Source organism: Lagopus muta, chromosome 1, assembly GCF_023343835.1.
Source record: "Lagopus muta isolate bLagMut1 chromosome 1, bLagMut1 primary, whole genome shotgun sequence".
In the NCBI taxonomy this organism is placed as follows: Eukaryota; Metazoa; Chordata; class Aves; order Galliformes; family Phasianidae; genus Lagopus; species Lagopus muta.
The window spans coordinates 167,186,948-167,208,006 of record NC_064433.1 but is presented as its reverse complement, the minus strand read 5'-3'; the positions used below and the strand labels follow the sequence as shown (position 1 = coordinate 167,208,006).

The window sequence follows — 21,059 nt, the reverse complement described above, 5'->3', positions numbered from 1 at the left end:
CCATCAAAAGGGAGGGCACTGAAATGAGTATTTGATACTAAGAGGAGTTGGCTAAGGGGAAAGTTGCCTTAAGCTACTTACTGGGAAGGTACAAAAAAGACACCGCCAAATTCTTCTTGGAGATACTCAGTAGCAGGACAATAGGCAAATGTCACACCTTGTAGTAAAGGACATTTTGACTGGACTTGAAGGAAAAAAATCTGCAGCATGACAGTTTGCCCAGAAATAGTTTTGTGAGACTGCAGAACCTTCAGACTTGGAGATATGTAAAACGTTTGGCTGGACAAGGCTCTGAGAAACCCAATCTAAATGTGAAGTTAGCTGTGATTTCAAGGAGAGAGTACAGTCCTACGTTACTTATTCTGGGATTCTATAAAGCAGATATCTAAGATTGGCCAAACTATTTCTACCTGAGAGATTTTAAAGAGATTTCTTTAGATTTCTTCATCTCATGGGTGAGTAAGGAGGGCCCCCCTGGGACATACCCAGCAGGAAGCATGAACATTCTGGGTTAAACAAGCCTAATCTTCTGTACAGTTCTGTAACCCACATGATTGTCTCCACCTCAAGCCATTGAAGAGCTCTGTTTAAACAGTGTTCTCAGAGAGAATCCTCCTTTTTATCAGCCTTAGTTTTTTATCTATTGCATTTTTTTAAATCAGACATCTAAATACCATGGGTTTCTAGGAAGTCTGAAAGGCTTTTGCTATGTTACTACTGATGCAATTACATAAAATTAAATCAACTTATGAAAACAACAAATGTACAACAATCCATGGATGTATCTGCTCTGAGGAAACAATTACATTAAAGAAAAAGAATTAATAAGAGCCTGCATAACTCAAATCTAGTGCAGTAGTTGTGGCAAAACTTAAATAAAAGAAGAAAGTAAGACCTCAGGTATCTGTGGGGTTCTAACTTACAGCTGTCATACCATGGTATGATGGATTACTTCTAAGTTTTCACCTACCAAGCTCTGTGTACCCAAGTAAGTATGTTTAAAAATATGATTAAAGTCTAAAGCTTTTAAGGTTGAACTTAAAAATGCAGAAGACATTCACATACACAGCATTGCATTCTTACCTCCCAGGACACCTGGGCACACGCGGCAGATCTGCACGTCACCTGGGGGGGCCTGCACTGATCTGGTGGTCCAGGTGCTGTAGTAATTTCACATTTTTCCGAGTAAGGTCCAAACTATTGAAAAGGGAATTGATATAACTAACTGATAAACACAAAATTACTGCTTTCTAAACAGTTTGTCACAGCACAACTGTGTAAGAGCAGCCTGAAAGTTTGTACTGTTCACTTGCAAAATAAATCTTTGTGGACTGCGGACTGAGGATTTATTTCAGTATCTGACTATTCTCCAAAATAGCTGCAAGACTTGTCTCTACAGCAAATAAGTTCAGCACTTCAAACTCTCAAGCAGAAGGATTTGAAAGCACTTTCCTCTTTTGAAGCTATGTGTTTGCTACACCATAACAGAACACAATTTGTAACTGCCTATTTGTATGTAACTACGAGAAAGAAAAAGGATTCCAAAAATGCTCCATCTATAAACTGCTTGTTAGGGGATTTAAAATTAAGGTCAGTGCATTAAAGCTTTAAGCTGCAGACCTTTCCACAAACAGCGTCAACTGGTGATGATAGTTTTTATGCAGCAAATGCTATCAAACAAATGCAAGCAGCCCTGCCTCGGTCTTTAAATAAGGACTTTGGATACATAAGCAGATAATGCTTGTACTACAGCAACAATTGATTTAAACACATTTAATAACTCAACAACAAAAAAATAGCCTTGCATCTGATAAAACATGACTCAGAAGTTAAGCTAAATATTAAAAAACCCAGAATATGCTTATTAACATGTTCTAGAACAGCAACATACAGTAATAAAGGATGATCAGCTTACAGAGCTGAATACAGAAAACAGTTCACTACCTTACTTCACATAAGAATATTCAAGTCACAAAAATGCTTTGATGAAATACTTAGCACTTCCTAACCTTTTCCCAATGCTATGATTCAGGTATAAGACATAATTTAGCTGTTTTCCCTTCCTTTAAAAATCCCTTTGTTCTAAACTGATGTTTAACTCTTCCCACACAGCAATAAGCTCTGTGTACCAAATGAATCTACATTAAGAAATCCTCATTTTGAAGCGACTTTAAAATTGATTCCTACAAAAGAGAAGATGCTTAATAGCAATTGTACTCTCCTGAATCAATTTCATTTCAGATTGCCTCCTTACCCCAGCCTTGTTAGCTGCTCGCAGTCTGAAGTTGTACATCCTCCCTGGAAGAAGGCTGCCTACCGTGCATTCAACATCAGAGCCTTGGTAAACCTCTCTGTGTTCATCGGTTTCTGTCTGAAACATTTCCAGACCATAGCAGCTAATGGGTGAGCCGCCATCTACCTGAGGTGGTCCTGAAAATAAGAAAGCAAACCTTACTTAATGTTAACACACAACATATTTTGATCCCTCAGTACCCTCAGGAATGGTTGTAATAGCATTACCCCAGCGCAGCTGAATTTCTCTTGCTCTTGGTCTACCCTGTAGCCGAGGAGGTTGGCATGGACCAGGAACCACTGCAGGTGTCTGTACCAGTAAAGAATCAGATGCCTAGGAAGGGGAGAGATTAATGAAGACACCTGCACCAAAACATCAGTTATGTTACAAGTAAAAGCACATACTTGAGTTCTTCCATTTCTTGAACCACATCCTCAAATACACGAAAATACTTTGGCATTAATACTAATACTTAGTATGTATGAATTGTAATACTTATTTAAAACCTGCTACAGCGATTACACAATATACAAAGTTAACTTTTGTCTTTGAGTCACTGTTATACAAGGGGCTACAGTAATAACAATGAAGAAGTCTCACTACAAAGCTAGTATAGGACCCTGAGCTATGAATTGATATGTCAAGCCATTCTCTTTTCCATTAAACTGCAGTTTAACAGTTTCTAAAACCTCACTCCAAGAGCTGTACACTTCTTTCTGTGCAAGAGCCCCTTAGAAAGCCAAGTGGGCAGAAATGTCAAACAGAACTGATTAAGAAATTGAGATTTCAACTTTTTCACTACTTAGTAACACTTACTGTGTAAGTATTTGAAGTGTGCCAGAAAGTACATAGCAACATGCAACAGATGGCACTGTCTATTCTGGATGCAGAAAGGAATGAGTCAGCTGTGGTGAGGGGTTATTAGCTTCAGTGTGATACAGAACAAATATGCCTATTTCTGGACTGAAGGTGATAAGCCTTTTAGTTCACAACAGAGATGCAACTTAGAGTCTTTTTTCACAGCTGCTCTTTACGTATGTTCCAGTAGGAGTGCACTAGAAAAATCTGCTGCCTTTCAGTTTCTTTGAAATGTATTATTTCACTGAGCAACAGATGCTAGATAAAAAGTAGAATGTTTCACAGAAAAGTTTTCATTACATCTTTGTTTACTGTTTTTCTGTCTATTTCTGGCACTTCCAAAAAGTACTGCAACTTTCTGAAAGCTACCTCCATCTTGGAGCTTCTTGGGTATTTATTCTAAAATATATTTATTCAAAGAAGGAAGGAGGTTGGCAGATTGAAAATCTCCATGGAAAATCTCCATAGGTAACTTGTGGGTAGGTGACTGGAAAATACACTGCCTTTCTCCTTCCCCTGTATGGCAGGAACAAAAGCACCACAGCTGCATCAGCGCTGAAGAAATCTCAATTTATTCTCAAGACAAGGTGGCTGTGGGCAGGACTGTCTTTGCAGGAGACTTCTATATGGAAGAATTTCCTATAGCCTAACTCAGCTGCTCAGAGTACTACACTGATCACATGGAAAGCATTAAATTTAGTCTGATGCCTTGGGTTAGGACTTGGGAAAAGTCATTTTCAATTTACTAACGTTGCACAGGGAAAGACATAGTATTTTTTCTGTAAACAAGTAAAATCACATAAAGCAAAATACCATCAGAAGAGAATATCTGTATGTATTTCTTAAAGAAGTAGGCAGAAACTTGAACCACTCTGCACCAGTACTGGGATTTCTTGGAGATTCTGACAGTGCTTTTGTTAAGCACTTCTGTACAATTATTCCTCTGACAGTATTTATGAACTGTTGGATTACGTTTTCTCAAAGATTTGTATTAAAAAACACATCAGCTAGTATTACCATGCTCTGCCCTCCTTCCCCAATGCAATACACACGTAAGCGGTAGGAACAACCAGGATTTAATCGATCACACAAATGCTCCCTTGCAGCTCCACTGTATATTGTGTCCCACTTGTTTCCTGAAAGGTAAAGAATAAGTGTGCAATGAACCAAGGTGTAATTTACCACACTTCAGTATCCTAGACTCACCAAATTAACGTCTGCTTATGTGTTTATGAAAGAAGTAATATTAAAGGCTTGCTTTGCATGCCCTGGGATAAGGTCTAATTGTTTCAGTTTCCTATACAAACTTGTGTAGAGCTGCAAAGTCAAACATCTTCCTTATTTGCTATTTACATTAAATAAGAGAGCATTTACTTTAAAAAAGGTAATTATTACTGGGTCAGCAACCATATCTAAACATCATAACCAATAAAAATAGAAAAGCAACACTTTCCAAGGAAAAGATCTTTTAATTACATCACATATATCCACTCTGCATATTGTCACTACAGCTTAAAATTGATAAAGCTCGTTTCTGTGTTTCTGAATGGTTCAGCATCATCGGGAACACTTGATTTCATTCTTTTCTCTTCAGACAGATTCTTAAATGAGAACATTCTTCCTCTCTGAAACATTACTCTGCTAACCTGGAGCCTTTAAATTAAACCTACAACAATTCACCCCATCACAGAGGGTCACGAATGAAATGTAATGCACAGCTCACTGCATCTGCATGAAAGGCTTAGGCAAACTGTTCCACAAGTGACTGAATGTGGACATGCAACACAGTAAGGAAGTGTTGCTGAATACAATAAAAGGTTTAGATTTTCAAACAATTTAGTTGGGTACTTTTATGCCCAATTAAGAAACGTGCATGACGGAACATAAAAGCAAATAGTAGAAAAACTTCTTCTCTGAAAGAGTGGTCAGGTGCTGGAATGGGCTGCCCAGGGAGGTGGTGAAGTCACTGTCCCTGGAGGTGTTCAAGGAACGTTTAGACGTTGTACTGAGGGACATGGTTTAGTGAGAAATGTTGGTGATGGGTGGGTGGTTGGACTGGATGATCTTGGAAGACTTTTCCAACCTTGGTGATTCCATGATTCTATGAAAAAGAATTACAATAAGGGTAGTGAAGCACTGGCACAGGATGCCCAGAGCGGAGGTGGATGCCCACCCAAGGTCAGGCTGAACGGGGCTCTGAGCACCTGATTGCGCTGCACATGTCGCTGATGATGGATTGTGGGAAAGCTGGTCCAAATGGCCCTTAAGGGCCTCTTCAAACTCAAACAATTCTGCAATTCTGATTCTAAAAACTTTTTCCAGCTACATCAGTGTTCCATCAGTGTAGCGGCAGTGAATGGAACACCGGTGATTCAATCATGCATCCAGCAAGGCTAAGTGGCCCTTTCTTGCCCTTTAAACATCTGAAATACATCATTTGATTTCCAAAACAGAACACGCTCATTTGATAGGTTAAACAGAGCAGCACTTTTGACTCAGTTTTACTGCATTTTCTTTCTAATCCTGAGAAAGAAAACTTCCTGTGTACAAGTATCAACATCCTCATTTTTAAAATGACAGACTCTTGCAATAATATCTGCTATCACATTACATATTTTACCCTTTCCTCAATTTACAACTAAAGGTGTGCATACAAAAAAGATCACAGCTGAATGCCAACACATGACTCCTAGTTCTTACCATTAGAGCCCTCAGAGATTTCCACAACGTATGTATTTATTGCTGCTCCTCCAGTGTCTTTTGGTGGATCTGTGAAAAAAACAACATTCCAACTATAAGCAGGTGAACTCAAATTGTTTTGTAGCTCTTGGGGAAAAATTGAAAAAGGAAAACCAGTCACCCAACAGGAAATGAATGCTTTTTTCACCCAGTTGGCCACAGCATCCTGCATCCTAGTTCAGACAGCTGCAAATCATTCAACTCCTCCACTACCCTAAGCTGCCAAATCATAACCCTGCTGTCATCCACAGATGATGTGTGATGAGTGAATTAGGCAGCTGGGAGATGCCACAGCAAACATTTCATTTAGGCTGAAGTCCTGCGGAAGGCTGCCCGATTACGGTTTCAGGGTCATTGATCCTAATGGCACTGTAATATGGACTGCAGATTGGAAAAAGATTCATATTTACAAGTCAGAATATATCAAAATGTTTGGAGGAAAACATGCAAAAAACCCTAAATATTCTGAGAGAGAACAGAAGTCAGGAGTTCTGTGCTGAACACTTGAACTTTTAATATAGCAATAGAAATCAAGTTCACTATCCTCCTTAGGACAATATGCAAGAAAAACATAGGAAACTACAGAATTATCTTTGGCATAATCCTACTACTCTTTCTCAGAGCTGACTTAAGGAACAGTAAAATTAAAATACTGTGGGAAAGCAACATTTTTGCCAAATATAGAGGCAGCTTCAATACAGAAGGGCACTGCTGCTATAACATTACATTATGTATATGATGGATGAAAGGATGTTGGCTCTGAGGCAAGCATTACATATCACATCATACTTGCTAAACAAAATAAGATGTATTATATGGCACATAACACTTCTTTGGTTGAAAGACAGCAGTTAATTTACTTCAAATGGAAAATGAAGCATTCATATTAATTATCACTCATGAAAAAAAAAAAGAGTACTATAGAACCATTAAAAAATAGGTATTTTTAGATAGTTTTCTTTTTACAAATTAGATATTCCTAATACAATAGGATTTTACTTTCACAAATTAGATATTTCTATTTCTAACAACTTCAAACGTTCTACAAGGTAAGAAATGAAATTGCAATAACTAAGACCTTCGATCACTTGGTTTTCTGCTACAGTAAAATATCACAGCACTGCTTCACCTTTTTCTATTTCATTGCATAAAGGTGACAAAACTCACCCTAACGAAAGTTTCTCAAGATCCCTAATGAAAATAAAAAAATAAAAATATTTTAAAAAATCGAGCATTTTACAGACAGAAGTTAAGCCTGGGCCCTTTTTTTTGATTAAAAAACCTGACAATTTCATAGCATCTACTTATTAAACCAGAGCAACATTAACTTCTTAGTACGCTGATCCATTACTCTTCCAATAATCACTCTATTACTCTGCCACCACAGGTATTTTTTACCTGTATTTTCCTCTTAGTTGACTGAAGTTCTTTACAGTTGACTGAAATGTTACTGAAGTGAAACCTGGCCTTCTGTGTGTGAACATTCACAAAATAAAGAGAACAAACTATAAACAGAGCCGGACAACATTCTTACCCCAGATTATTTTAAAACTTTGTGCGTGGATTTTTCCCTTCACTGAGGGTTTTGAAGGTGCTCCAGGTTTGTCTGGGCAAGTAGTATAGTCTACTGTCTCACTTGGACTGCTTTTCCCTTCTGAATTATAGGCAATGACCTGTAAATATACAAAAATTATCATAACCACAGAACAAATATACCAGTATGCTCTTCAGTGTTAATGGTAAGAACAAATTAACTTATATGTATGCGTAGATAGATATGCCATCAGGAGGAATGAATCTATTATGTACCTTCATTTCATGATTTTTCATTAGTCCTGCAGTTAGTCAACCACTATGCTGAAATTAAAAATGCCTGTGAACTGCTAGAAAGAAAAAGAATCCTTAAAAACAAACAAACAAAAAAACCAACCTACCAAAAACTGGTAATGGTGAAGTTGGAACAAACCAACCAACCAAACAAAAAGAAAATTCATAACCTGCCATATCCTCCAAATTTCAAATGCTGGTGTATAAATTTAGGTTTCTACTCAAGGCATTAAACCAGCCCGACTGTAAAAGGTAGTTCAGATATGCAGCTCTCAGTGGTGCTAATGGAACCTGCAGGTGCTCAAACTGCTTTAATTCAAATGAAGGATTTGAAAGCTTGTTTTTTTAAAACTAAGAGACTCAGAAATTAGTCAGGTCTAAGAGCTACTACCTTTTCCATTACAGTTCTGCAGGACCATGGGATCCTATTCAGAGAAAGGCAGCAGTGCACCCTGGCAGCAGTGCACGTAGACTGTTTCATGGCCTGCCTCAGCAAGCCTTTCACTAGCAGAGCAAGGGATGTGATTTTGCCACTTTGTCTAGCATCATTTAGGCCAAATCTAGAACATTCTTCCCAGTTTTGGTACTCCCTGTTCAAGAGACACTGAGAAATTGGAGAGTGCAGAAGAGAGCCAGCATGATGATTACAGAACTGGAGAACAGGAGGAAGAACTGAGGAGCCTGAGTTTACTCTGCCTAGTAAATGTTTCAGTGAGGGGGATCTAATCACTGCCTTCCAAAACACAAGAAGCAGTTAAAGAAAATAGGAAAACACTCTTTTGGCAAGGATATGTGATGACAGGACAAAAGAGCATGGGCACAAACGTGTCAAAGAAAATTCTGTCTGGATATAAAAAAAGAAATTAATCACCAGGAGTGCAGGCTGCTCAGCAAAGAAGAAAAATGTCCCTTGCTGGAAATACAGAAGTCTCAGGTCAGCAGGAATAGAACAGGGTTAAAAAGCTTGACTGAAAGTCCTGCTCTCTAGACAAATTGTTGCCAGATGATCACCAAAGGTCTCTTCCAACCTGGACTGGTCTGTGATTCTAAGAAAACAAACTGCTGCTATTCTTTACTTCCTAGTTGTGCAGTTAATTTATCATGTATTCCAATTTGTTCCTAGCAAAAATCTAAGCAACCTAAATATATATATACATTTTTTGCTTTTATATTTATTTAACAATTAAATAGAATCCAAACGATAGGATTGATGTCACTACAGCTTGAGAAGAGGAAATGTGAGCTAACCTGCTTCTTAGACATTCTCCTCATAGAGTTTACAAGATTAACAATCATCTGTTTGTTTTTCTGCCTTACAAATGAAGTTACAAGGACAGTTGGTATTTACCTATCGTAATAAGGTTTCCAATGGTTACAAAGTTTCTTTCAAAAGCCTTAAGGAATATTACTACTAATTAAGTCTTTCTCCTGTATAATAAAAATTAAAGACCTGATTAGCGCACAATTTGTTTCTCCTTTATGCCCTGTGAAAGTGAGCAGACTTCTGGTAGCAGTTCTGTTATGAAAACCATAGTATAAATGTTGGTTCTTTATTTTAATGACAAACTTGGGATGCTGAAGTTAACCACGTACTTACTAATAATGTATGCCATTAACATACAGAGCTACTTTCAAAGGAAAACCATAATGCTTTTCAGTTTAAATACATGTATAACCTGAACAGTGGCACCATCTTAAAAATATACTGTAAAATTTAAGTCACATAAGCATTAAATTATGGATATGTACCATAAGATGAATGCCTACTGCAATCTTTTCCACTTCTGAAAAAGTCTGAAGGCATTCAAGGCCAGGCTGCATGTTGCTCTGGGAGCCTTGCCTAGTGCTTGGCAACCCTGCACATAGCAGGGAGGTTGAAATGAAATGATCTTTGTGGTCCTTTTCAACCCAGGCCATTCTATGATTCTATGAAGTAGTAATATTCAGAACTGTAAAATACTTGCTGTAATTTCAAAAGGAGTACTTAAAGTATTAGACTCAAAACAAACACAGCAAGTGCCGGACTTCTCCCTCTCACATTGCTAAAAGATGCTGTTCTTAAGCAGCTCCACTTCTTGCTTATGAAATAGTCATTTAGGTGTATGCAAGAAAACAACTATGGACATTTTTTTTCCTTAATAGACTGGAGACCATTCTGATTCTGCTCCATACTATGGGACACACATCAGCTTTGCTCCAAAAGCCATGCAACTGTTCAAGCGTGACTTGATCGATCCTGAGCTAGCAAGTTAAGACCTTCAAAACGTAGGAATGGACTCAGCATCACAGTAATATTAAGGCCACAAAGATGGTGAGGGGCCTGGAGCATCTCTCCTATGAAGAAAGGCTGAGTGAACTGGGTCTGTTCAGCCTTGAGAAAAGGAGACTGAGAGGGGACCTGATCCAGGTCTATAAATATCTAAGGTGTGGGGGGCAGAATGGCGAGGCCAGACTGTTTTCAGTGGTGAGTGGAGACAGGACAAGGGGAAATGGATGGAAACTGCAGCATAGGAAGTTCAGCACAAACGTGCGCAAGAACTTCTTTACAGTGAGGTGACGGAGCACTGGAACAGGCTGCCCAGGGAGGTGGTGGAGTCTCCTTCTCTGGAGATGTTCAAGACCTGCCTGGATGCCTACCTGTGTGACCTGCTGTAGGGAACCTGCTTTGGCAGGGGGGTTGGACTCGATGATCTCTGGAGGTCCCTTCCAGCCCCTACAATTCTGTGATTCTGTGATTCTGTGTAATATGAGTGATTTACTCACTTGGGTTCAATCACTGCATAGCACTGATACATTAAAAAAAATAAAATCAAACTTGCTCCTTATCCTAAGAGTTTGAGATGTTTTCTATCTACCAAAGAACTAAGTAATAGTACCTGTGTGACAGAGAAGCCAAAAAACAACCAAAAAGCTCCACAGCTGTTACAAACGTGGAGTAATGAGCAAGAATGACACATTTCAAGATGCCTGCAATGGTGCTATGCCCTTTCAGAGGTTCATGAACTTCTACAGAGATGACCAATAAAGCAATGAGATGATAGTTTTAGGAGAGAGACTGGTTTCCCTTCAAATTTAGTTTCCCTTAAGTCAACAAGTCAAACCTCGAGTTCCAAGAGACCCAAACAGCCAGAGGAAGCCATCCAAAACCCACATATGTGAAAAATCTTACCCTAAACTTGTATTTCGTACTACGCCTCAAATTCTTCACTGTGTAGGTAAGATCGTCGCCATCGTATTTTGGCTTGAAACCATATCCCTGCAGAATCAAAGGGGATTACTTGAAACATTATGTCTGTCAACCAGATTCTATAATATCGTTCATATAAATAAATTACTGCATCTTAGAGTGTAATTGTTTTATGTTCCTCTGACAAAGTAATTAAGTGTAACATCATTGTGTAAACACAAGATATTTTATTTCTACCACGTGTATGTGCTGTATATGAAAGCCAAGTATAAAAATAAGGGTGGGGTGAGGGAGGAAATGAATTAATCGTTCTCCAATTCTGAAGAGGAGAAAAGAAAAATAACGAAAAGTGCAGAGTGTCAGGAGAAATTACACCTAACATTTTCCAGCGGGAGAACAAAGGTGCTTATGCTGAAATAACGTCTAAAGGGACTGCACTTCATCATGCCATTACTTTGACCCATTCGTACAGAGCTGAACTTTCACAAGCAAAATTACAAAGTTAAAAGTAGTCCATTATTCTGCAGGATCGGGATTTAATACTAATGACAATTACTGCTGCAATGGAAAGGAGAAAGCTACGTGAGGCGGTCGCTGCAATGACAACTCTTTAGTTTCATTTCAAAAAACACAGTTCCCTGTAGAATATTCTAGTAAAAATAATCACTGTCGCACTTAAATTCAATGATGTATCAAACACACACTATAATCTCTTTCTTAAACTGAGAGAAAATACTTTGAACTTACTGAGTTCTCGTCCTCCATCTCTAGTATATATGAAATTCCTTCATCTGACGGTGTTCCTGAGGGTTTTGTCCACTGTAGGGATAACCAAGTAACTCCAGCATTAATCAGCAAAGGACTTGCTGGTGTAGTTGGGGCAGTGCCTGAGGTATGATACAGGACTTCTTCACTAAAACCACTGTATATAATAAAACAGACAGCATGTAAAACTAACCAGACACAATAACTGATATCTAGAAAAACATCATTCTTACTAAACACAGCTATGACAGTTTTTTGGATATGTGCACAACCAGAAATTGGTACATGCAGATGACTCAACTTGCCCATGAAATCTATTGGTTATAAACAATTTGAACAAGGTTCACATACTCATAATTGAAAGATTCCTGCATGTGACAAAATTACAATGTTTTGCTAAACAAAATGTTCTGCTTTTACTATTGTCATCTCTGTAAAACAGTAGAGCTCTATGCAAAACAGTATGCTAAAGCCAATGCAAAATAAAAACATGAAAATATAAAAACATATATGGGAAGGCCTCAAACTACTCTTTGCTTCCCAGGCAGCAACCAATGCAAGTTATGTGCTTCAAGTATATTCTGAAGCACCAGTCTCTATAGTGATTCAGAAAATAACAGAGTATTGTTATTCAGTGTTCAGTTGCTTTAACAGTTGGCAACATGAAAGTAGGATGTACACCAGACAGTCTCCGAACACAACTTTTAACCTCAGCTGATGACTCTTTGGTAAGTCACAGAAAGAGAGCTAGGGTGAAATGGAGGCATGCAGAAGTCAGTACATGGGTGTATCACACAAACAGGTGACAAAACAAATCGTTCTCAGCTGGAGTTCATTCAGAAATTTGCTGCTTCTACATCACATCTGAAGAAACACTTGTAGGCTTGAGAGCTTGTCTAATTTTTTTGTAAACCGTATGAAGCAAATGTCAAATATATAACTTTAATCTAAAAGCTACACACCACTGAAGTGAGCATTAAGAAACCCTGAAAACTGAACTCATTGTGTGGCTTGAATAACAGAACCAGTTAAAGACCTTGTGTGTCCAAATGTGACATTCCTAGAAGTCAGAATACAAAGACACCCTGATGTTTGTTTCTCTTTTACTGAAACTATGTTATAATATCACACAGGTTGTAAACTTTGGTCTGCTCTGGATTCTTTCGGGCATTTAAAAAAATATCTCACAGACAATGCCTTATCAAATATGCTGACAGCATCCAAAACAGACACAAAGTCTGTGTGGGCATGTAGATTGTGAAATACACTGTGAAGCAGGAAATGGCAAAGTGCAAAGGAAGAGAAAGCTTTAAGGCAGGAGGAATTGTATTTTCTTTTTTTCCTTGCCAAAGTTATGAGGAATTAATTCTCTGAAATGAAAATGATGTGATACTTACCATCTACCCATGGAGAAAAAAGTTCCAGCACTACATAGTTGGGCTAAGAAAGAATGAAGAGAGGCTAGACAGATGCTAAGCCTGTTTCTACTCACAAACAACTACTGAAGCACTTCACAAGTAGATGCAAGGAAAGAAAAAATCTGAATCACCTTAAAAAGCCTTATCTCTGAAGCACTCTGACATCCATTGGAATCACACAGCAGTAGTGTTTATTTAATGTGTGTGGGTTCTCCTAGAGGATACCTTTACAATCGGAAGGAACTGGGAAACAGGAAGAGAACTTGAGCACCAGACCCTGCTTAACTGTCATCTCACTCCCTGTCTTCTCTTTTGAACAGCTGCACTTAAATCTCATCAAGACAAGTCCAGGAGCAACTCAGAGAACACTTCATTCCAGAAACATTTTCCAGAAGGCAGTAACATAAGAAAGACTCTGTTGGAGCACTCTGAAAGTCAATTTAGCCCATTATACAGTCCACTGCCAGTGGCCCAAAGCAGGAGCCTAAGGAAAGACGTTAGAACAGATGCTGAATGCAACACTCTCCAAAGCCTCCCAGCATCTGAGACCTCCTGAGGCAGCTGTAACTTCCACGTATTCAGCCTGCAAAAGATTTCTTCTATCCAGCATGAATTAAACCCTTGGGTCTGGCTCCCTGGTTTTAAACTGTGCTTTGATGCTGTCCAAGCAGGCACTGCTCCCTCCAGCGCTCCCTTGTGCCAACTGAAGGATGCACAACACGCAATCCGTGTTACAAAAACACCACTCTGGTCAGCTGTAGCACAATGCTAAAAATATTTCAAACACTGATTAGGAAAAAAAAAAGGCAATTGTACACTCACAGCTAGAGAAGCCTTGATTTTATATCTCATAGGATCTAAAGGTCCAAGTGCTAGGACACGGTGTAGACACAGGCAGCCTTCTCTAGGGATAATGAGCACTGGTCCTGACAGCATTAGCCAGCCTTATCACTTCACCAGAGGACCAAAAAAAGCATTACTAAGAGCTAATGCATCCAGCAGTGTAAGCATAACCTGACAACATATTACTCTTGCTTTGCATTTTTGAGTTCTTACTTACATTCCCTGCTGTAGTCAGATGTCATTCATTTGGAAATTAAAAACAAAGTTTGGTGCTCTGCAACTTGTGAAAAGTAGAAATAAAAAATAATAACCACATATCCTAAGCATTTATAATAAGCTCTGGAAGCTCAAAAGAATTCAGCACTATGGTAACATTATATTCTGCCCATTTCCCACAGTAACTGTGACTAACTGACTTAGGTAAAAGGACATACACAGGCAATGGGATAGGGGAAAGCACAGCATCCTACAGACAGGCCTACAAGATGCAGCACGGGTTCCGATGGCCTTACTCTCTGCTCCAGCAGAATTCCTGACATCTCTTTATACTGTTTTTACTACAGTGCTAAATTTAAGGAGGGCTGCTCAAACCCTGGCAAACTGTTAGACCAGCTTCAAGAAATGCCTTAGGTCTGAGCACCAGAGGGAATAGTAAAAGGTATCTCTGCTCACACAACTTCAGTACAAACTGCAGCACTAAAGCCATTCAATTCTGGCCCTCTGGCAGGGTAACTCATCTTTTATGACAGCCACCAACATTTCAGTAGAAGTGTGTATTACACAACAGTCACAATTTCATTGAATCTGTGAGTCAGTGCAAAGCAGTGCTTAAAGAAAAATTCTACTGCAAATCAGAGCAGTAAGGAGCAGGTTCAAGGTAGCAACCTTCTGAGGAGGTCAGTGTGAGTCTACAAACACTAAAACTAAAAGCTAGCATAGCCTGAGCTGATTCCATGTGATAGCAGCTATGCTGTATGTGCCACACTTGTGCTACCACTTTGTGTACAAAGGTAGTGTATGAAGGTTATAGAAGGCAGTTTGAGAAATTAGGGCAAGTGGTAGGAGTAGCTGAACTATAGCTGCTTATAAGGGGGGCTGAGATCTGTAGCACTTAGATGCCAAGTATGTACAAATGCTATGGCAGTAATAACACAGCCATAATGCCTGAACAAAACAGATGATGACAGGAATCACCAAACAGCTGAAGTTAGAAAGGATTTCCAGAGGTCACCTTGTCCAACCTCCCTTGCTCAAGCAAGGTCAAGGGATTCACAGTGCACATGTAAGCTGCAAACTGAATAATCCAATCACATATGGTAAATTAACTATGAAAATCCTAGTAGGACAGAACTCTCGTTTCTTTAAATGCCATCATGTTTTCTCCAAAGCAAGCACACATATGCACGCAAATGCATTCTGTATTTATGTATACAGCAGTAATATTTACCTCATCCCCATGTCATTTTTGGCTGCTAGTCTAAAGGTGTACCCCATTGCTGGTGATAGTTTAGTAATCCTATACTGCTTCTGTTGGCCATAATAACACTGGCAAAACTCTCCATTTCCTTTTCCCTAAAAAGAAATAAATTAATCACATTATTCACCCTATTAAATATGTGTCCATCAATTAAAGCAACACACATAAGTGAAGTAAACTCATTTTTTGTAGTGTAGATGACTAAAAAATCCCTCACACAGTGAGACTTTATATAAAACTTTTGCATATGTATGAAATTAGAGGCTTTTAAAATTGTGTTCCATTTCCCAGCTCCAAGGGGCTGGAAGGAGAAAGCAGTACAATACAGCTCAGCAATCTCCCTCTTGGGAAAGCTTCTGGGTAGGAGCTGCAGATGTTCATGGGGACAGAGCTGACCCAGCCCTTTTATACCAATGAAAGGCTGTTATAGTAAAGTGATCATTTATTGTCTACTCTTGAGAGAAGCATTGGCTAAAAAACCACCATAAAAGTGGCAGAATCATGTAACTAAGAAACATCTGACATTTTACATATCCTAAGAAGAAAATTGGGCAGTAACCAGGATTTCACGCTTGCTGCAGGACTTATTTCTCATGTGCCTACATAAGCCATCATTGTGACACAACTTGATGTGCACAGTCACATACAGCTACTTTTGAAAGCCACAAAAAGAAAATTAGAATAAATTGCTTACTTCATCCCATTCTAAAAGGTAACTGTGGATTTTAGAACCATTATCACAAGATGCCTGCAACAAGAAAAAACAGAAACTTGAGCTGTAATTGGATACAACATCACTTTAGGAAAGACCCGCGTGTGTATCACTTCATGACACAACCAGTGGGGGGCAAAATGATGTTTCACTTGCCAAGACGGTCCTTGTTCTGTTTCCATCCAGAACATGCTTTTTTTTTCTTTCTTTTTCTTCATTTAGACTTTGATAAAGTATTCTGGCAGCAGTGTAAAATACACAGAACTTTTCTAAGCAGCTAGACTGTAGGTCTGTTCAAATCTCAGTCTTTCCAAGACACTCCATTTGATTTGCACAAATAAGTCTATTTTTAGTAATAGAGGGAGAAATTGGTTCTTCAGTAAAGGAGGGGACCAGAACACAAACCAGTGTCTCTTGTTCAAACTCATTAACTTTAATTACAAAGGCTCCTGGCTTTTCTGGGAAGTTTTTTCTTTTTAATGAAGTCTGCATTTAATCTGATATACATACCTAAGACCCAGAACAGTGGTTGAAAGTAGTTATGACTGGCAAAAAAATTCTGTTTCAACAAACTGGCATTTTATTCACAAATCTGAAACTGATGAAGAGTTGGCTTTAAAGGTCTTCAGCAGTTCTTACCTTCCACTGCAAAGTAAGAGAATTTTTGGTCCGATTAGTTATCCTGGGCAGATTTGGAGCGTCAGGTTCACAACTCAATGTGGTAAAACTCTCTGCTTCTGAAGGACTCCCCTTTACACAATTGCATTCCACTTGGACTCTAAGTGTGAAAAAGAGTCAGAAATGTTTTACTGCAAAATCTGTGTATAAAATTTCCAAAGAAAACTGAGTATTCAGAATTACGTCACTGCCTTCTATCTCCTTACGTAATAGATCTCTTTTATATATATATGTAATTTAACTGGTGTAAACATCTTGGTTGACAGAAGTAATGTAAAAGAAGAGCCCTTTACTTTGGATCTTCACAATTATATTTTAAATATGCTCACTGTTTGCTGTACTTTGATAAGGAAATGATGGTAACATCTTGCAGGCTTGTTATCTGCTGTTTGAACTGATAATACAGATAATTATTCTGCAAGTGCTTTTGTGAGATAGGCACAATGAAGCTGTTAAGGTACTTTCAGACTATCTTTTGCATTCAGTAGAGCTTACTGAGTTGTTTCACTCCGTCCTTTCCTTTAGGAAGGCTCTGTACAAGCTCTTCTTGTATTTCTGAAGAATGAATTGTTGCCTCTGCCTCAAAGAGGAATGGTTTGCTTTGCTCATAGCCCTTCTCCAAAATGAAATAAAAGATTATTTCCTGGTCGAATCCCACCCTCCTCCTTTTCCTAGCAGCTGCATAGCTATGCCTTGTTTCTTCCTTGGGTGAATCCACACATTACTTTCTTCTAATTCATTTGTTTCTTTGAAATACAAGAACAAAAACCCAAACCAACAAACAAACAAAAAACCCCTTTCCTCTGATCACTGTAACGTGTGAGACCTGTGTCACCTGCTTATGAAGCACAAACAGCAAGTCATGGGAAATGTGACACTGCAGAATACATGAGCATGGAGACCAAAACATCTAACAGTGACTAACATTGCACACAAACTTATTTGTCTTTAAAAACAGTGGCAGATATCAAATTTGTCCATAATCTTCATAGTTCAATCTTTCTCATCTCCCTTTTTGGCAATGTTCAGACTGGCAGAATTCTAATTACTACTTCAGGAAGAACTTAGATGGCTAAGTCATCTAATCACATGAATCCTCTAACGACCAGAAACAAATAAAATCAAATCTGGAATCTGAACACAACCAGGTAGAAAAGGACATTCACAGGGAAAAAATATCCTGGACTATGACCTCTAAGCTCCACACATTTTCAACTTAAATGTAATTGGATAAAGTGCTTAAACATTAACAGAAATAATAACAAAATCACAGAGAAACACTTGCATATGAAAGAGTCCAGTCAATTTACCACTCATCCTTCTCCTGAACACGGTGGCACACCATAAATGAGAAGGGTGGGATGAACAGAAAGCCTTGTTTGGCTTTCAGTTTGGTAATGGACAAAACCCTGGAAAAGGCACTAGAAGGTGCACAGTCCCTCATACTGAGGACCCAGAACTTAGCACTCCCTTTTGAGCAAATGGGAATCACGAGAGTACTTCATAACTGAAATCCTTCTCCTCCCCACTGCACGTGGAAAGAGGCACATTTCTGACTCACATCCTTATGCACCCTTTCCTTCCTACCAGCTGCCTCTAAATGGCTTCTGAGCACAAAAGTCTTGGGGTTTTCCAGACTGGCCTGCTGGAACAAGGAGAAAGTGGCATGAAGCAGCCAGTAGGAAGAACATTCTCGTGCAAGGCACCTCTAATACTTGTGAGGAAATGGCATAAAAGAAGCACCATTGGTGCATGGCTCAAAGGAAATACAAAGATCACTGCACTGGCATGAAGTGACGAGCACAGATACTGGCTGACGTAGCAAAAAATGTTTTCCAAAATTGTTTATGTGATGAACTAAACAAAAAAGGCTGACTTAAAAATGGCAGTATTTCAACTACCACTGTGACTCAAAGGAGGGGACCAAGATAAAGACAATTTCTGAAGGCAATCAAATGTACAGATGATGTACAGTGAAACTTCTGAAACGTTCCCATTGAATTTAGTTATCAGAAAAGGCAGATACTCACTTTGCATGGTAATCGGTTGCTGGCCTGAGATCACTTACAGTAACTTTATTTTCTTCTCCACTGAAAAGAAGTATGATTTTGTTAAAGAGATCATTTTAGAATCACATGCATTTATAAAATGGCACATATCCAACCCAGCTACCTAACATTCCTTGTAAGAAACATATTTGTCACTAGATTGTTTCTGTTGCTAAGTGTGCTAAAATGAAGACACATCAACCCTGCAATCTTACAGGCTTCCTTTGCTATGTTTCTGGTTTTTTTTTTTGTTTGTTTTTTGTTTTTTTTTTTTTGTTTTTGCCTTTTTTGTTTTTAAATAAGAATCACCTTCTTCCTTACTCAGTTGTAGCAGCTGACATGCTGCAGTGTGTGCATGTGTGTGTTATTAGAAAAAAAGTACAAAAGAATTGGGACCTGTAGAAACGGGGATATTTCTAACTCTTCAGCCTTACAAACATGATTACCTAAAACTGCATATGATTACATACACCTACTTTTTAGAGCCTAGTAAGCAGAAAAGGCACTTATGAAACATCAATTACTCTGCTTTTACTGAATCAGCCCAGGTTTGAAAAGCTCTTTTCATCTAGTTTCTAAGGCAGGGATATTCAACTTGTGATTCATGAGCTGCTCCTAAGAAATTCATGGAGGATGACTAATATAAACTCACTAAATACAAAGATTTGTCATTATTAGATAGCTCTATATCTTTAATGATTAATTTTACTGCTAAATTTCTTCAAATTGCAGGGAAAAAAAACAACAATTAAAAACTACTGTATTACAAATTAAACAGCTTGAGAATTTAGCTTGTTTCAATGCTGCTAGAGTTGTGTTATGTGAGAATCTACTTTATTTCATAAAGTAACAGTCTCTTGCCAAGCAGAAAGGAGGAATACCCTTATTGGGAGGAGAGACAAGTACAGGAGTAAATAAACACATGCAAAATTTGCATCTGTCACTATTTGTGTACTTTACTACTTGAAAAGCTGAGATTTCTGCTGTAGCTGATGTCAGTACAGCTAAGCAATATTAAAACAAGCTCAACATCTAACGGTCTTCATATTCTACTTATTAATATAGACTTTGGTAATGAAACAGCCATTTCAACTGGAAAAAGACCTTGTTTCAAAAAGAGATGTTGCACCAAGCTGCTAATTACTTAAATCTCCAAACAACAAGCAGGTTTGAATGAGATTTTAAGCCACACAATTAAATGCAGCAGCAACAAAATAAAGAAAATGAACACCTACATATATACAGTTTTGTATTTTCCATCTTTCCCGGTATTTGAAATCATCACTTCGTAAGTATAAACCCCTGGTATGTTACTCTTGTCAGTGTCTTCTCCGACATCAATGGATGGAGGTGACCACATAAGCAGTGCTGCTCTTGCCTGAATGTCTGACACCTGGAGAAATATAATTTTTGAGACTTCTGCCACTTAAATGCTATTGTGTATAAAGAGAAGAGAAGAAAACTACGCATCATTAGCAAATCAGAGTATTTATACTGATGTATGAGCTACTGATTAGTTTTTACAGACGAAATGCAGATGTGGTACGGAGGGACATAGTGGGCATGGTGGGAATGGGCTAATGGTTGGACCAGATGATCTTAGAGGTCTTTTCCAACCTTAACCTTTCTGTGATTCTGTTCAATCAAGCTGGAAACGAGAAAACTTGTTACCCTAGGGCTGATTGCAAAGTAACGAATGCCACCTAGTGGGCTACAGAGGTTCGGCACAGGAACAGGATGCCCAGGATGCAGTTTGTGTGCTGCACCTGCCTACTATTCCCAATCATTTCAAAAGAACTGGCAACACATCACACGAAATGACTAGTTTCACAGTATCACTGTCATATAATTATATATGTAAAAAGATATATTTTGAGTAGTTGCTTTTGGAAATCTATTACCAGAGTCTGAGAATCAAAATACCATTCTCACAACTGGTGCCCTTAACCCAAATGAGTCAACTTTAAGATTGAAACAGAGAAACTGGGTTACTGGCATCAGATAAACTTTATTCCTAATTTCCAGGTAGTATCTCTTTTTCTATCAGTTAAGTCTACTTGCCTTAGCTGCTGGATTTGAACATCAGATCTCCCCTTCCTTTCAGCAATTTTCTTATGCACTTGAAGACTCCCCTCACTTGTCTGAATCTCTCATCATTTTCACCCTTCTCTTTGATTATTTACTTCTGTTCTATTACCTTCGATGCTTTGCCCA

General features: G+C 38.5%; 1 protein-coding gene across 4 annotated transcripts in view; it reads right to left on the bottom strand.

Annotated features, from left to right (window-relative positions):
• Positions 1 to 21,059, bottom strand: part of FNDC3A (fibronectin type III domain containing 3A) — a 114,049-nt gene that overhangs the window by 14,470 nt on the left and 78,520 nt on the right. For all 4 annotated transcript variants that reach the window (XM_048957289.1, XM_048957300.1, XM_048957309.1 and 1 more), the window contains 13 exons: positions 20,081 to 20,238; positions 18,828 to 18,887; positions 16,759 to 16,897; positions 16,102 to 16,155; positions 15,378 to 15,502; positions 11,652 to 11,826; positions 10,887 to 10,973; positions 7,425 to 7,563; positions 5,852 to 5,920; positions 4,169 to 4,287; positions 2,521 to 2,626; positions 2,255 to 2,430; positions 1,084 to 1,197 (listed from right to left, as the gene is read on the bottom strand). In XM_048957289.1, coding sequence (XP_048813246.1) covers positions 1,084 to 1,197; positions 2,255 to 2,430; positions 2,521 to 2,626; positions 4,169 to 4,287; positions 5,852 to 5,920; positions 7,425 to 7,563; positions 10,887 to 10,973; positions 11,652 to 11,826; positions 15,378 to 15,502; positions 16,102 to 16,155; positions 16,759 to 16,897; positions 18,828 to 18,887; positions 20,081 to 20,238 — 1,521 coding nt within the window. The remainder of the gene's footprint in view (positions 1 to 1,083; positions 1,198 to 2,254; positions 2,431 to 2,520; positions 2,627 to 4,168; positions 4,288 to 5,851; positions 5,921 to 7,424; positions 7,564 to 10,886; positions 10,974 to 11,651; positions 11,827 to 15,377; positions 15,503 to 16,101; positions 16,156 to 16,758; positions 16,898 to 18,827; positions 18,888 to 20,080; positions 20,239 to 21,059) is intronic.